The following is a 17,892-nucleotide window of genomic DNA, read 5'->3' on the forward strand; positions in this document are numbered from 1 at the left end:
TGCTAAAACTCTTCTAATGAAATTCCTGGTTATTTTTTTTCTGGTTTTACATGTCATTCAGCAGAGGTCAGTTATCTAAGTCTAACTGTGGTGAAAACATCTGTATTCCCTTATATAAAATGCCAAACTCTGAGCTCCAGAAGAAGTCGGTCAGGACCGAAGTAGGTAAACAGCAACTAAATGTGGGTGACAGCTGTCATTACCAAAGAGCTACCAGACTAAAGAGTCTTATTCTGAATTAGATGGCAAAAAGCTTTAATCAAACCAAAGAAAGGTTAGGTTGACTCTTAGCTCCCTAATGTAATATTTGTCCATTTTTGAACAATTATTTAAAAAAAGGATAGAACTATTATAGCCAAAATATGAAGTATATATTTGAATACAGGCATAAAGGTAAAATATGATCATCTTTGACCCTAAAACTACACCCAGCATGAACTCTGAGATGTCCCACCTTGTTGAGTGGTGCAGTCAGAAATGCTTATGACCCAGGAGCCATGTTATTGGAATCGTGAACAGGGTTACTTGGACCTCAAGTAGAGTGGTGAAGGTTCATGGCAACGTCATGACGTACAGAAGAGGAGAGCCTGGTGTCTGGGGCAGTGCAGCCCACTTTGGTCTACCCTGCCAGCCTCCTGCGCTCACCCTCACCGTGCTCTGCTCTGCTTAGCTCTGCACATGTAAATGGGACGTGCATCTGTTTCCCCTCTTCTGGGAAGAGTAGGAGCAGGTGGAATTTGGGTTAAACAGTTCCCACTGCACAATTAAGGATCACTCCCGCAAAATAAAAATTAGCTAGAGGCCTAAAATTACTTATCTGTACTTCAAGTGAGACTCAAAGCTGTCAAAGGCTGATGATGAGTGAAAGCAGACCATTTCAACTCTATGATCTTCGCTTAACAAGCTCTGCTGCTCTGTGTCCCTGTGTGTGTGAGCGAGCGTGTATGTGTATATATGTGTGTCTCCAGGTGTGTGTAGATGCCTATAACAAAATAGGCTGAATAACTGAAAAGGTAACATTACCTCAAGCAAAATATTTATTACTTAATGTACTATTTATAGCACTTTTAATTTTTAAATGAAATTGATTCGTTTTATGTGATGTGTATGAGTGTCTGACCTGCATGTGTGCTTGGTGCCCACAGAGGTCACTGAGAAGAAGGCATTGGATCCCCTGGAGTTATGTATTGTTGTGAGCTGGATTCTTTGCATGAATAACAAGCACTGTTAATGACTGGGACACCCCTGTAGCCCTTAAGAAAAAATACATGGGTGTTAGAGGAAAATAAAATCAATGCAGAGGAAATTTAAAGCAGAGTCTTTTCTTTATTCTGGGACTTTAGGTTCTGCAGCATGAAACTATGCTCAGTTACAGTTCATGAACTTGAAAGGTGATCTTGATTGAATGGCTCCTCAGGGGACCCTTGGTTAAATGCGACGCGAGTATGGCTTACACAATTTCAAATTAAAATTCTAGCAATTAATATTGACATTCAAATAAAACTCAAAATATATCATTAAATGTAACAGTGAAAAACTTGAGGGAAATGAAAAAGATGCAAGAACCTCTGTCACCCTTGACATTGTAGATTTTGTTTGTGCAAAGATGAATCACACAGGAAATACAGTCTTACCAATGTGACCAACACTACAGGATGATTCTGAGATAGTCAGAAGAAACTAATAACTTTTAAAAAGAGTTCTACATTTTCATCTAGGTATGCCAACTTATGGAAAGGTGGTAAATTTCAGACTTATAAAATATAAGCATGTTTGTGGGAAGTTCATTTATATTTGGAAGGAATATGAATTACCAAAGCCTTATGAGAGAAAATTTGGAGAAACATACAGAATATTTTACATTAGTTCACTTTAATATTGCAATTCTATTTTTCACAGACTTAATGTGAACTTTCACAACTGCCTGTTCACATTCCTACTAAATTGCTAAGATTTATTTTTATTTTCATTTACATGTGTGCATCTACTGTGTATATGCCACATATGTGCAGTGTCCTTGGAGGCCAGAAGATGGTGCTGAATGCCCTGGAGTTGGACTACAGGAAGGTGCAGCCACCTGGTGCAGATGCTGAGACCTAGCTCATGTCCCCTGGACTAGGAGCAAGTTCTTTTATTTTTTTAATTTCATTTTAACTGGATATTTTCTTTATTTATATTTAAAATGTGATCCCCTTTCCCGGTCCCCTGCCCACCAGGAAACCCCTATCCCATTCCCGCCTCCCTGCTCTGACATTCCCCTACACTGGGGCATCTATCGATCCTTCACAGGACCAAGGGCCTCTGCTCCCACTGATGTCCAACAAGACCATCCTCTTCTACATATGCAGCTGGAGCCATGGGTCTCTTTGTGTGTACTTGATTGGTGGTTTAGTCTCTGGGAGCTCTAGGGTGTCTGGTTGGTTGATACTGTTTTTCTTCCTAGGGGGTTGCAAACCCCTTCAGCTCCTTTGGTCCTTTCTCTAACTCCTCTAAGCCATCTCTGTAGTCCCTGGAGTTATTTTTGATAACTGAAAACCGAAGATAACTGGAGAAACAGAAGCCCAGCTATAATAAAGTAAGTCTATAAGAACTAAGTCATGCATGAGTTAACACAATAATAGGCTTCCTTTTAGCTATTTAAGAATTCACATTTTAGAGTAGTTTGAGGCTAATATTTAAATACAGAGGAAGGTAAGTAGTTCCTGTGTGTCTTGGACCCCTACACATATATAATTTAGTTTTTAAAATGTGATTTGTTTGGGCTGTCTTTAGAAACTCTGAGAAGATATGCTAAAAATTTAATATTGGCTTTATCTAAAGATTGGCATTATAAAACAACAGTAGAAAGAAAATGGTGTTTCTTTTTTGAATAAAGAATTTATACCAATAAAACTAAATTAAATAACTAGAACGCTTCACTTAACAAAATAATTGAAAAATACATATTTTTTTAAGATAGAGTGATCATAAAGCAGTTACGCTGCTTTCCTTGGAATGTGTAATAGCTTCCTGAAAAAGTCAGGATTTAACTTAAACTTAATATTAGATTAAGAGCAGAATGCCACTATAGAGAAAGAATCAAAATTTTAGCCTGCCTTTAGGGCATATGTGATTCGTTCTCCCCTGAAAACATAAATGCCTTCATTTCACAAATTACATTGGCAAAACACTATGTCCCTCAGACATGACCCTGCATCTGGAAGAAAATGTCTTTTCTGTGAACATCAGAGGTTTCAAATTTGTCACAGCTTGTTCAGTTGGCTCCGCAGCTACGCCTGCTCTTGCCACCAATAGGAGAGAACAGGAGTCAGAGGAGCCAGATCAGACAGGAGAGGAACACCCACTCCCTGCACCCACTGGACCTTAGGCGCGTGCTACGGGGTGAAACAAAGGGAGCGGTGACCTCGAGGAGAGATAACTCTGAAGGCAACTACCCAGATGACTCGATCCGATTTGATACTACTATGCTTTCACTAAAACCAAAAGGAGCTCACTACTTCAGAGTCCAATCGGGGACCACATCTTTCTAATGGCAAAGAGAAGGACGCCGAGGACAGGGTTACCTTAAGCACATTGCGTTCCTCTAGAGCAGCATTTCTTTCTTGTCTAAGTTTTCCCACTTCGTCTGCTTCTAGGGAATCACAGGGGAGAAGCTGTCAACGTTAAAATACAGAAGTTACGCATCAGAGGCTAACCTTGAGAACAGAAAGCCCCTTTTCACCACCCCCAAACTTTGCTCCACGTCAAAATTCAGACTTTACTTTGGAGTCGTTGGACTGGGTAAAAGGAAACTGATGTACGGGGCCATTTCTCTCATCAGGTTGACCTTATACGGTTGTTACTTAGGATTTATATTATTAAAAGATATACGTTTAACTTTTTTATTGTATACATGCACATTTTAATTTTATGTGTAGGTGCATGTGTGCACCGGTGTGTATGTAGCAGGTATACAGTGGATACTCTGGAGCTGGAGGTATCGGTGCCCATGTTGGTGCTGAGACCTGAACCCAGGTCCTCTGTAAGAGCACTTAACTATTGTAGTTTCCAACCCTACTGCTGGCTTGAAATGTTCTCTCCTGCAGAGATAAGCCACTCATGATACTTGATTAGACTGATACAGCGTCTTACTATAATGGACAGCAGTCTGCTGCCAAGGCAGGAGTTTTCCTGGGTGTGGATGTGGGTGTCAACCTTGCCTTTTCTGTGTATGACCTCATGGGCTTTCTGGAATTTCACATCATGTCTAGTGGCTTTTTCTTCCTACATCTTAACTAGAAGAACGGAATCAGTTTCCAAAGTTTGCACATAGGTATCTTTATTTGAAGACTGCCTTCAGCTTACAATCACTTTTTATCTTTTTTTTTTTTTCCCTTTCTGTTTCAGTCTAATACTTTTACTGGTGACAGTGGCGGGTGAGATAGTTTCACTACGTAGCCCGGGTTTGTCATGAACTTGCTTCAACATCTTAAGTGCTGAGAGTGTGGGCATACACCATTCCACGCAACTTCTTCCTACACTCCCTGGTCACCTTTGCGAAGACTAAATTCAACCTTTCTTCTAACAACGAATTCAAATGCTAACTTTGTTATAAATCTCTACTGAATGTTACTTTCCTTGGGTCAAATAATGTTATGTTACTATTCTGGCCTTACTCTATAATACCCTTTTAAATTTGTAATTGTTTGTGTATGTGGCTCTCTAGTAAACAATACAAGGCAAGTTTTATCTATCTTTAGAGCATGTGCCATCACACCAAACCCAACATCATCAACACTGTCACCATCCATATGTATCTGATATCTTACAGACAGGTCTTTAGAAGTGATAAAAAGTTTAGACACAGTGGGAATTACCATTTATATCTTGACCCAGTATGAGCAAAACATTACAGTCTCATCACATACAAGTCAGTTTGATATTTTCATTCAGCTTTATGCCATTTGTTAAAACAGTGGTCTCAATATACCAAACTAACAAGAGCCTGATCTGTGAAAATTTTACTTTAGGGGATTGACAGCATGTTCAGTGTTCAGCATGGTGTTTGAAGATAATCCATTCATGATACTTGATTAGACTGCTAGAGCATCATAGCTTAACGGATGGCAGTCTGTTGTGCTGGGTGTGGATGGAGGCACCAACCTTGCCTTTTCTGTGTATGACCTTGTGCTGGCAGCAGGTGTATCACTGTGTGAAGTTTTTAATATAGAAATGATGATTAGAATCACAGCAAGATACTTATATTTTGGGTTCTAAATGCCACATTCTCCTCAATCCAAAAGTTCATTGTCAAATAAACAAAAGGACGATTGACATATACTGACTCAGCAGCTTCCCTTTAAAAAGGTGACAGCTCAGACGTCTGAGTCAGAGACAACTGGAAGAGCTAGTCACAGCGCACACACTCTAGTTATGAGCCTAGTTACTCAAAGCAAGAACGATGGACTGACGGACTCCACCTCTGTAAGGTCAAAAGAGTGTCTCTTGTCCAGGTGGAAATGGGAGCTTGTTGCAAAGCATGTGCGAGACTTCTGAAGAGTGACTTCACATGAGGTACATGATTGACATCCAGCAAGCTGTAGACTTATCATTACTGTATCTTGTCATTCATATATATACATATATGTATATAGATATGGTTATGACATTTCAGTAAAGATATTAAATATATTAAGAGGCTGGGTATGGTAGAGCATGCCTATAATCCCAGCACATGACAGTAGACCAAATTTGAGGCCAGCCAAGGCTACATGAGCCCTTCTCAAAAATTCTCAAAATAAATGAAATTAATAAAAATAAAACAATGAACTATGAAATGAGAAACGAGGACACAGTTGGCAGCAGAGCCTCACTGTAAGTTTTTCTGTTCTTGTCCCTCTCCTCCTCAGACAGTATCCTAAATCCTAGTCCTTCTAGTCCTAGCCCTAGTAATAGTCACTCTCACGGACTCCTTCCAACCCACCAACCAAAGACTCCACTCAGAGCCTCTCTGCTTTCCTGACCTCTACCTCAGAAAGCAGTAACTTTCTCATCCTCTTACCCACTTCCCTTCTGCAGCTGCCAAAACCTCCAGCTGGTCTGATCTGTTGCTTTTTCTCTCAACTCCAATAAAACTATCTTCAAGCTGCCTTCTGAATCCATCTTTAAACGCTTTTATTTATAACACAGACACTGCACAAGTGATCCCGTTTCCTACTGCTATGAATGTTTGGTGGTCTACATGAGAAGAATTGAAGGAGACCTTCTCAGACAGAACAAACAAACTTCAGACACATAAATCAATTTGTGGAACCACGATCCAACATTTGCTCTTTTGTAGTTAATTTATCTGATAGTACTTGTGTTTGCTAACGCCTCCACCAGAATCCCCAAACCCAACATTTGGGTGATGATGCATCGGAGAATCTGGCCAGGGCCAGATGAACAAAATCAGAAGCCAGGCAGGACCTTTGGATAGAAAAGGCGATGCCTTTTACTCCTCTGCTCCCGTGGCCCACTCTTCTCTGGAGGAGCAGCAAGTATCTAAAATGCTGTTCAGCAGGAGATGAAGAACTGAACATCCTTTCCTTTTTATGACCATGAAGGTCCTCATTCCTCAAGGAGGGATGGTAGAGGATGACAAATAGGGAGAGAAGGATGGGAAAGGGCCATTTGTGGCCACCAGCTTTTCAAGCACTATTTGCAACATGTGCATTATCTCTGCCAGCTCTCTGGTAAAACGGTATGCTCTGTGAGTAGCAAGTATAGACAGCAAGTATACCCCAGTATGGACATCCCCTTTGAAACATACAAATACCAACGTAGTAACTAATTTCTGATGCAAATTGCATGGTTATGGTCGGTAACCCTCTTTACAAATAGTTCCCTTTGTAGATGGTAATACCCATTCACGTGGATATCAAAAGCTCTAGACCAGCCAAGGCCAGTAGACCTACTGTGATGTGGGAAAAAGCAAACAACTTGTTTTAAAAACTCAAAAAGGATACACTGATGGCAGAAACACACTGTTGGAAGCAGACCGAAATGGGAGGACTAGCATTCTCTCACTGAGGTGTGGACTCACATACCCCGTAAGCTCCTCTCAACCAGCTGCCTGCAGAGCCTCACTGCTAAGCTTGCTCGCCTTCCGAGTTCTGATGCAGAAAGCATAACTTTTTCTCTTGCTCCCTTTCCTGTCTCCCTTCCCTAGACACTGGCCAGAATTCTGAGCCAGCTTGTTCTCATACTCAGGCCCTTTTCACCCTGTCTTAAGGCTCCTCCAAACACCTCAACGAAAGTCCTTTAGGAGGTGAAGGCTGCAGCAGGCCACTGCTCTTGGGTGACCTATGAGTCCTTTAGGAGGTGAGTCTGCAGTAGGCCACTGCTCTCGGGTGACCTCCGAGTCCTTTAGGAGGCGAGCCTGCAGTAGGCCACTGCTCGTTGGGTGACCTCTGAGTCCTTTAGGAGGCGAGCCTGCAGCAGGCCACTGCTTGTTAGGTGACCTCTGAGTCCTTTAGGAGGCGAGCCTGCAGTAGGCCACTGCTTGTTAGGTGACCTCTGAGTCCTTTAGGAGGCGAGCCTGCAGCAGGCCACTGCTTGTTAGGTGACCTCTGAGTCCTTTAGGAGGAGAGCCTGCAGCAGGCCACTGCTTGTTAGGTGACCTCTGAGTCCTTTAGGAGGCGAGCCTGCAGCAGGCCACTGCTCGTTTGGTGGGCTTTGCTTGCTCTCTATTATCCATCTCCTCAGGGTGGCTGGGACTTCCAAAGTCCTTGCCCTGTCGTTTCCCTCACAAATGTCAGTGTGACTGACCTCGACCTTAGGTCCTGATTTTATTTTGAAATTCTTTTGTCTATGAGACTGAGACCCTGAGAAGGGGACTTTATATCCCCTCCTAATAGTCTCACTCTTTGGCTTAGAAATGTGGCTCTTTTCTCATGTTCACTTTGGCACAGATTCTTTGGACTTTGCCTACCTAAACCACATCACCTCCCTTCAAAGCTGAAGGTACATCCAAATCACTGTCCTTAGCCTTTCCTTTAAAAATGTCTTACAGTCCAGGGACAGTGGAACACAAGTGACTAAATCTACTCCTTAGAAACAACAAACCTACAGGGCAGACCACCTAGAATGAACACAACTATCTATAACACAGAGCCAGTTCTCCGGAGCAGATCATCTTATGCCAACCAGTCTCCTGTGCCCATGGCTTCAAGAGCCACTTGTAGTGGTAGAGCTCAGGCACCAATGGGTGGGTGACAAGGACTACTTACTTATTCATACTTCCTCCCCATGACCCAATTATTGCTCTATTTGAATCCAAAGCATATTCAAAGAGCCTGGACGTGGACAAAGGATCACGGGATCCCTGGATTGTGCTTACTTACGTGCTACAATTGACTAGAACTTGTCTCCCTGCTTTTTACACAAAAATGGAAGAAAGCATCAAATGTCTTTATCAGCCATGAAAGGAGAACATATGAGTAAGGCATCCTATGTAAATAATTATAAACTTGACCCTATCATTGTGAAACCAGGGCGGCTGAGGGAAGCCATAGTGGAATTTCCCCACCTGCACAGATTATCAACATCACCTACCACAGACGTTTCAGAGTAGGCCCTCCACTGCTTTGAACGTAAAGACGAGTGGGACTTACACAATGAAATGATAACATAGTCTTTATTTGCTTGTGGTGAGCTAGTTAACGAGCAGTGACTTATATAATGCTTTTAAAATTGGGGTATTTTGTTCACTCATGAATTGCAAGATGGAATTTTTAACAAAACAGAATTCAATAATATTAAGTGAGAATTCAATGTGTGCTTTGAGAGACTTCTTTCATTGTCCATGTGACTGTGATGGATAAATGTATTCTTATGGATTCAGTTAGAGAGAGAAAAAATGAACGCTCACACTTGACAATAATATCTTCTGTGTGATGATAAGCAGAAGGCAACAAACAGAATTTCATAAATTAATAATGACTATTGCACAACATTTTGATCTACAGCCTCAAGAGGAAATCATTGGCACGCAGACCATCTTGCACAACTGCCATCAGTCTGCTGCTTCTGCTTTCAAACTATTGTAGACTGACAACACTCTTATCTGCCCCAAATCCTGTTGGTAAGAAGGAAACAGATTACTCATTCAGAGCGTGTGCTTTGCTTTGCAGCTGCTCAAAAAGCTCTGCGTGCTCACACAGGTCCCTACTTTACTGCCACATCGAAAACTAGCACTGCCTTGGCTTGAGAAATGGGCACAGCAACCTAAAGAACTGCTTAGCAGCATGAGACAGATCCGTCTGGAACATCATGAAGTCAAGTGCCTAAGTCCCACATCAGCAGACGGAGAGGGGCTTCTACAGTTCAGTCTTTGCTAAACTCCACAGGGTTCCTAATAAATCTGTGCCTTCATTCTGAGGAAGCCAGGTACATCCTGAGAGCAACCGAGAAAACATCTAGCCATGTAAGACTTTGTTAAGTGGCCCTAAGGGCCACATCCCAGATTGGGTCTGTGGTAGCAGAGATGAAATATAGATTTAACAAGTGTTAACTCAGGAATAATAGAGGGGAGTGTGTAAGCCATGTAGAGGTTCAGGAGTAGCCAAGCCATTGAACTAGTGAAAGCATATTAAAATATAAAGGTTGTGTGTGGACCCGCTGGGAGCATAGAGCAGTTTAAAGACCTATCACTTCAGTAAGATAGGATTATGAAGCTTATTTTTGAGATCAAGTCTCTCACTGAATTCATCAAGGCAACTCAACTGGACACCAAGGTACTAGAGATCTTGTTTGCTCACTGTGAGATACAACTAGGGATGTTCAAGTCCTACTTCTTATGTGAGTACTAGACACCCAAGCTCAGGTCTCAATGCTCATGTAGCATGTTATTTGCCTACTAAGTTATATTCTCAGCCCTTATTTGTTTTTTTTTTTTGGGGGGAGGGGCGTAGCTAAGTGTGTAAACTACTTGATGCATATGTCTAAGGACTAGAATTCAATCCCTAGAACTCAGGTAAACTATCAGTCAACATGGTGTCACTGGGCAGAGAGAGATAGGTAGATCTTTGGGGCTAGTTGGCCAGTTAGCCTAACCTACTTGAGCTCAAGACCAATGAGAGAAACAAACAAACCAGTAGTTAGCTTCTGAGGAATGACAACCAGGGTTGATCTCTGTCCTCCACACATATGTATACACATAGGCATGCATACGTGAATTCACATTTGCATCCACACTTACAAGTACACACATCCACCTAAGTAATAACTAAATAATTTAAAATAAATTTAAAAAAGCCACTGGCAATTTGGAGAAAGGGTATCATATATGACCCACAACACTTAAGACTTGTGCCTTACATTCAATCAAAACAGCTGTAGAGTGCACACACTACCTGTGAATCTAAGATGCTGGGGGTTTCATGGACACCAACATTTACTTCATCCAACTGCAAGCAAAACAAATTTCTGGCAACCTGGACGAAATCTAAAATTAACACATTTCGGTAAGAACATAGCATTTAATTTCATCACAACAATTTTACTATCTTCTCTGAGAAGTTGAAATTATGAGCTTCATCTCACCTTACACAAATTATCCCAAAACAGTATTGACCAAAGTGCGATGTAAATGTGATATAAATAATACAGAAACCATTTAAACTCACTTCAGTTAGCTCTGTCACACAATTCAGTTAAGATATAAAAAAAGCAAACACATAACACAGACATCTAATTCTCACATTATGCATACAGTGTTTCTAGAAAAATAAAAGGCATTATGACCTGGCTTTTCAGGCTGAAGGGATCAAAAGGTTGATAACTTCAGCAGCAGCAGCCAATGTTCATGTAACAGCTGTGTGTACTTAGTGGTCATCCTCACACAATTCCTCAACAGCCTCTGAGGCAGGTCTTTCAGTTCTCCAGATCAGACCTGAGACAGGCTTTCTCAAACTTACCAGGCCACTTGGCAAGGTGTCAGAACAGCCCATAACTTCGACAGTAATGGCCTATGCATCTGTGTATCCTCAGTAAGTTGCAACTGCAGCTATTACAGTGTGATCTCAAAGGATCCTTACAAATGCTCTGTTTTGACTTTACAATTCCTGTTCTTATTTCATGGGCACATTATCCTTTCTTGTCTTTCTAGGAATATTAAATAGTTTATCTAAAGTTATCTCTGCTCTCATCACTACTTTTTCTTCTCTTTATCTGTTGGTTTGGTGCTTTGGGGATCCGTGTTTTATGTGAACTTATCATCAGTTCCAGACCATGTGTGTTGGGGGTGCGGTGGGATTTATCCTATTAATAAAAGAGAAGAAATTGCTACATTTCAAAGTATAAATGCACATTTATAAAAGCTGTAATAAATATAGATTTGTAATAACAGCTACTGAGAAACCATTAATGTGCCAAGAGTGGGAACCTTGGGGTATTATGCCATCTCTAAGAATAAATAATTATGCAGTATGACAAAAACTTCCTGTTTCACTAGCTAAAAAAAAAAAAGTAGATGTAATTTCCATAGTAGTGAAATTAAAATTTCTACAGTTTGTACTATCTTTTGTCATTATTAAAACAATGTTTATATAATAAAAAATAAAACATGCAAAGAGGTGCGGAAAGAGTGGGATCACCTAATGACATTTGGAACTGATGCAGGGTTCTGATGCAAGTCTCCCTTTTGCTGACCCAGCCAGGTTATTAGCAATGGCCACTTTAAAAATACCAATTAAGGACTATGTAGTAGCATGGTACAAGTTTTCATTTCCCTCTTACAGAACAAGCCTTCTCAACAAAAATAGGTCACGACAACGTCCAACAACTGTCTGTGATAATACAACATGATGCACTTAAGATATTACCTCCAAAAGACACAGTCCCCTTTGAGTCGGCCTGGACTTGCTGTCTTAGGACTTCATGTTGTTCCTTTGTTGGCTGTATACCGAGGTAATTCAGAGCCTGGGAGGAAATGGGCTTATGTGAGGCAGTTTTTACACCTCCGGGGGAAAACTTTTCACTACACCTATGTCTTACAATGCAGTAAAATCAAAATCAACACGGGGAGTCATGACCAGAATTAGAATCCGTGGAAAGTCTGCTGACTGTAGATTAACTACCTATTGAAGATTACTTTCTTGAGTCTTCTACTTGCCCCCAACCCTCACCCCTACCATGGCAAATACCTTAGCTAATACCAGAGTTACGAACATGGCTGTAGGACCAGGTATAAAATTTCTAGTCTATGTGATTTTTGCAGAAGAAAAATATGAGAAAAAAATTTACTGAAGTCAAATTTATAGATAATACACCAAATAAATAAATAAATAAATAAATAGGAAAGAAAAAGAAAAGGAACATGAAAAGCACTTGGTTGCTATCTTGAGAGTAGAAATGAAGTTGAAAGAATTGGGTTAAATGGAAAATATTCTTATTTTTGGCTGGTTTAGAGCTACACTTGCACAATGAGAAACTAAAGAAAAGTTTTCCCTAACACTCATTTTTGTCAGGCTCTTTTCTTCGAATAAAGTCATTTCTGCCTTTAAAACAGAAATGGAGGTGCTCTCACTTGTACTCCACTGTCCTTCCCATGTTCTACAGCCTTAAACAGAACACTCAGAGTTTTCAGCCAAAAGGCATCTGAAGCCCACTTTGTCCCTGATGAGGTCCTGCGGCTATGTGTTAGTCAATGTGGAAGTGCTGGAGAACATTCAGGAAGTCACCTATCAGAAGAACAAGCACTTCTTCCCCTTGCCTTAATAAAAGGAGAGAAAGGAAAGAGAAAACATGATCCCAAGGACCCTCAATAATGTTGGTGGAATAGTCTACAAGGAACTTCAATAACGATGGCAGAATACAGTCTACAAGGACTTGATTGTCGAACAGGCAGTCTATGAAAGGCTGGAATGTGGGTCCCTGATACTTAGAGCCTCTGTGCTTCTCCTGTTATTTCCTTTGGTACTTCTTAATGGTAAGAACATTAAGTTTCCCATGGAAAACACAACTGTTTAGGAGTCTCTAGTTTTATATGCCCAAAAGTAATTTTAATGCACAAGAATTGTCTGAGAGGCCTGTTAGTGGATTCCACCAAGATAAGATGGTGTCAGTCATATTAAAGTTAAAATAAACAAAATTCATTAAAAGTATTCTTGATGAATACCTTCTCCATTTGGAACATGTTCAAATAGGCTTTCTTAAACCAAACACGTATTTCGTGCTTACAATTGGTCAAGCACATAACTCTGTGCAATGATATCAACAAACCTATAGTCTCTAGCCTCACAAATCATATGGGGGAGAATAATGTGTAAATACTTATAATAAGAACAATATTTTATTTAATGCAAGTGTCTAGAGGACACACTGTTACCAAAAGCATTTGTTATCATATGGGCACATGACTGACTGGGCACAGTCAGTGGAGGAAACAGGAAGAAGGCCGAGTATCAGGGAAGAGCTTTCAGTGTGTTTAAAGTTGGTCTAATATCATCCTGCTACCCTATCAAAGCCGTAACTGTTCTTTACACAATATTCAAGAAAGATTTGTAGCTTTTGAGTATGTGTATTCTTCTCATTTTAAAAAAGTTACACAAATATTTTTTTTTTTAAAAAAAAGAATACAAAGAACACCTAGGTACCTGGCTAGCTTAAAACATTTGATGATATTTGTTTAAAGTCTACACATACTTTTAAAAACTGAGACTGCGGATTAAGTTGGAAGCTTCTTCTATTCTTCACAGTGAATTCCATCCTAAGTCCATTGCATTCTTATTGTCTATTTTTAAATGCTACTTCGTATCTAAGTACATGTACCCTAAATAATGTACACTTTCATTTGTGGATTTAAAATTTTATACAAATGGCATAACCTAAAGGTATGACTGAAAATTAATTTTATTTTATTTTACTTAGTGATTTTCACAGTTTTTCAGTATTGCCTACATATGTAGTTCACTTACTTTATGGTATTTCATTGAACAGATAAATAATTCGTTATGCATTCTGATTAATAGACATTTATAAGTGCCTCACCATTCTTTGCTATAAAGCACTATGCATATCTTCCTTAATAAATGCATGTAAATTCTTCTACTGAGTATGCACATAAACGGAGGAACTGAGACACAGGGCATGTTATCAACTTTATTACTGCTGAGCTGTTCTCCAACTACGTGTACTCGTGTATGCATGCCACAACATATAAATCCTAGCTTCCTACATTCTTAACAGAATTTGTTGTTTTCACATCTTCATTTTGTCACAATATCAGAAATGAAATATTGTTAATTTTAATTCCTCTAGTTCCAAGTAAAATGAGACATATTTTGTATGTTTGCTAGCAGAAACTGGCTCCTAAGTTGTTAGATATTTAAATGTTAGGACATAGAGTTTTAGGATCTAAGTTTTATGCGGATATGGTCTTCACTACTGACAGCCAGCACGGTAGACATTGCCAAATCTCTTCAGCGGAGGAAAATTAAACTCCTGACCTTGACAACTGCTCTGTGGATAATCACTATTAGAACTAATTCTGGTTTTCCAGAGATTTTCCTCTGAATATGGTGCCTGTGTAGAAGCTTATACTCATTACATACTTTTGTGCAAATTAAGGTTTACTGTATTTGTATTGTGTTTCAAAGTTATCTGTATACACAATTCATCACAGCTTACCATGCCATCTGTTCTCCATTTTTTTTAAATTGGACATTTTATTTATTTACATTTCAAATGTTATCCCCTTTCCTGATTTCCCCCTTGAAACCCCCTATCCCATCCCCCTTCCTCCTGCTTCTATGTGGGTGTGACCCTATCCACCCACCCACTCCCGCCTCCCTGCCCTGGCATTCCCCTACACTGGGGCATAGAGCCTTCACAGGACCAAGGGCCTCTCCTCCCATTGATGCCTGACAAGGCCATCCTCTGTTACATGTACAGGTTGAGCCATGGATCCGTCCATGTGTACTCCTTGGTTGGTGGTTTAGACCCTGGGAACTCTGGTTAGTTGATATTGTTGTTCTTCCTAGGGGTTGCAAACTCCTTAAGCTCCTTCATTTCTTTCTCTAATTCCTCCATTGGAGACCCCAGGATCAGTTCAATGGTTGGCTGTGAACTGCGAACCATTTCTTGTATGCTTTTTACGGTTGTTCTAACAGTTCACTGTTCACTGTTAACAGCCTTCTGAAGTCCCCCTTCTATTACTATTACTATTAGTCATATTATATCTCCACTGCCTAGTCCTTGTACGACACTGGCCACTGGCCACTCCCTGTTCTAAAATGTATCCTACATGCGCACTGATTCTCCGCTTATTTGGGTTTTCCTTTCTGAAGGCTCCTCTGAGAGTAAAACTCAATGTTTCCTTGTGTTGAACTGTCTTTTGTTATGGGTGCTTCTTCCTGAAAACTAGTTGATGGATGAGAAAGATGTATGTTCTCTTCTATACGGCAAAAAATGAGGGATTAAGCAGGTAGGTACTATGGGTGAAGAAATATTTAATCCCATCCATAAAACAGGATACAGAAAAAGATTATAAGGTAGTACAACATGACAGTCAGTGGTGCAAATATGTAAAATATGGCAGAATTTGTCCAAACTATCATAGTCAGGAAGTTCTGGGGAAAAGAGGTAGATTGGCTCATCATTTAGACACTAGTAAGGTTTAAGCTGGTGAGGATACAGGCACTACTTGGGACTAAGGAAAAACAGGAATGATTATAGTGTTTGCTTTAGCTATGCGACTTCATATTCTTCTCTAACAGGGAAGTCAGTGTCTATAAATCTCATGAGGAGGCGGAGGGTTGGGTTCTGGCACTGTATCCAGATGTTGCCCAGTCTCCTCAGTTCCTTGGTAACTTTATCAGATTTAAAGTACTTTTCACCTTTAGTTTTTCTGTTTCACTCATCTTCTGTTTCTGGACATGATGATCTCAGCATCTTTCTCTTCCTGGGATTATCTGTGAGTACCTTAGTGTACTGCCACAATCTCTTTAAATTTCATGTGGATCTGATTACTTCGTTCTTTGTGATTTAGTAATCCTTTATTTTTTAAAAAAATAATGAACAATACTACATTACTTTATTGCACTTACTGCTACAAGTATATGAAGGCTAATGAACTTTGTCATAATTTTGATGATAGTTTTTAAGATATCCTATATTCTTTGTGTGTATGTGCTAGGGTACACATATATAGGCACACATCTTTTGATGGAGACTAGAGGATAGAATCAACTGTTATTTCTCAGTAACCTTACCTCCCATCCTGGTTTTTTGAGACAGGATATCTCATTAGCTTAGAGCTTACTCAAGTAGGCTAAGTTGGTGTCTTAGTTACCCTTTTTATTGCTATTATAAACACAATGACCAAAAGTAACTCTGGAAGAAAGACTTTATTCCAGTTTACAACCCTCAGATCATACTCTATCACTGAGGGAAGTCAGAGCAGGAATTCCAGAAAGCTGACAGCAGGACCTGAAACAGAGGCCATGAAGGGTGCTGCTCACTGGCTTGCTGCCCATGGTTTGCTTGGCCAGCTTTCCCATACAACCCAGGACCAATTACCTAGGATCGGCACTCCACTGTAGGCTAGGCTCTCCCACATCAATCCTTAATCAAGAACATGCCTAACAATCTTGCCTACAAGCCAACCTGAGGTAGGCATTTTTTGTTCTTTTCCAGTTGACTCTTTCTTCCAAGACAGCATCAGGCTGTGTGAAGTTACCATAAAAGCCTACCAAAATACAACTAACCGGCCAGTGAGATCCAGGGAGCTGCCTATCTGTGCTTCCACATAAACCCTCTTTTTTAAAGTGAGTTCTGCAGGACTGAAGCAAGCTTCCCCTGTTTCCATGGCAGGCATGGTCACCCACTGAGCTATCACTCTAGCCAAAGAGAAAGAAACTAATTTCCATGTCAGCTTAGTAACCAAAGACTATATTTGTTTTATACTAGTGAAGTACTATGAACTTCCAAATCTAAGTGTTATTAAATAATAGAAACCCAAACTGTCACTCACTTAATTAAATAAGCTACTTCAAGAAACCAATGATGCTACAACGACCTTCTCTCCAAGAACAAGGCAGGTCTTTCCTGCTGTCTTGTGAAGAAAATGATTTGAAGGGACTTACCATTTCCAGTTTCTCTGCCTTAAGGCGAACAGAAGGATTTAGGGAAATCTTTCCTTGTGGTCCAGAATCATCCTCAGTCCAGGCTGGAGCAACATCTAGGAGACGACAGGGTGCACATTAACTGGGAACCTAATTGGAATAGAGCTTTTCATTTGATAAGATGTGTTCTGGGCTCCTGCTGCTCAAAAATAATTCTGGTTAAACAGTTGGCAGGTCTTACTTCTGTTTTTATGAATTTTTTCCCCTGTAAATCAGCTTTGTTTGAGCTTTGAAGGATATAATATGCAGCATAGTCAATTTTGCATTATGAAGTCTCATGGAAACATTAACCTAAAGACAGATACCCGCCATTATGAGCCTCATCACAATGTCCTGGTAACTGTAAGATAAAAATCTCTCTGTTCAAGCAAGTAAAATCATATTGGACAAAGACCATGGTATTTCGTTGACTGGAAAAGACAGTGCTGTTATAAGAACTGTGGAAGTGTTCTAGAAAAACCCTAAGTGTAACTTCTAACACTTATATACAAAAGGACAATGTGGCATGGTAACTCTCTGAGCTAAAAATCCCTTTCCAGGACTGAAGTTATAGCAGTAAAAATGGACTTTCAAGAGTTAAAGGAAATCCACTCTGCACTCGTGTCTCTGTATGTTTTCAATGCGATTCAATGTGTGTGGGATATGCTTTTTTTTTCCTGTCTGCAGGAATGTGAAATTAGGTGCCACCAGAGGCCTGCCCTTGAGAAATGATTTAATATGCCACAGTTTTAAAGACAAATTTCTACAA

General features: G+C 40.2%; 1 protein-coding gene across 4 annotated transcripts in view; it reads right to left on the minus strand.

Annotated features, from left to right (window-relative positions):
• Stxbp4 (syntaxin binding protein 4) overlaps positions 1 to 17,892 on the minus strand; it is a 151,454-nt gene that overhangs the window by 93,201 nt on the left and 40,361 nt on the right. For all 4 annotated transcript variants that reach the window (XM_031353896.1, XM_031353894.1, XM_031353897.1 and 1 more), the window contains 4 exons: positions 17,106 to 17,200; positions 11,844 to 11,940; positions 10,374 to 10,465; positions 3,564 to 3,653 (listed from right to left, as the gene is read on the minus strand). In XM_031353896.1, the coding sequence (XP_031209756.1) occupies positions 3,564 to 3,653; positions 10,374 to 10,465; positions 11,844 to 11,940; positions 17,106 to 17,200 (374 nt within the window). The remainder of the gene's footprint in view (positions 1 to 3,563; positions 3,654 to 10,373; positions 10,466 to 11,843; positions 11,941 to 17,105; positions 17,201 to 17,892) is intronic.

This window comes from Mastomys coucha, unplaced genomic scaffold (assembly GCF_008632895.1).
Source record: "Mastomys coucha isolate ucsf_1 unplaced genomic scaffold, UCSF_Mcou_1 pScaffold5, whole genome shotgun sequence".
Lineage (NCBI taxonomy): Eukaryota > Metazoa > Chordata > Mammalia > Rodentia > Muridae > Mastomys > Mastomys coucha.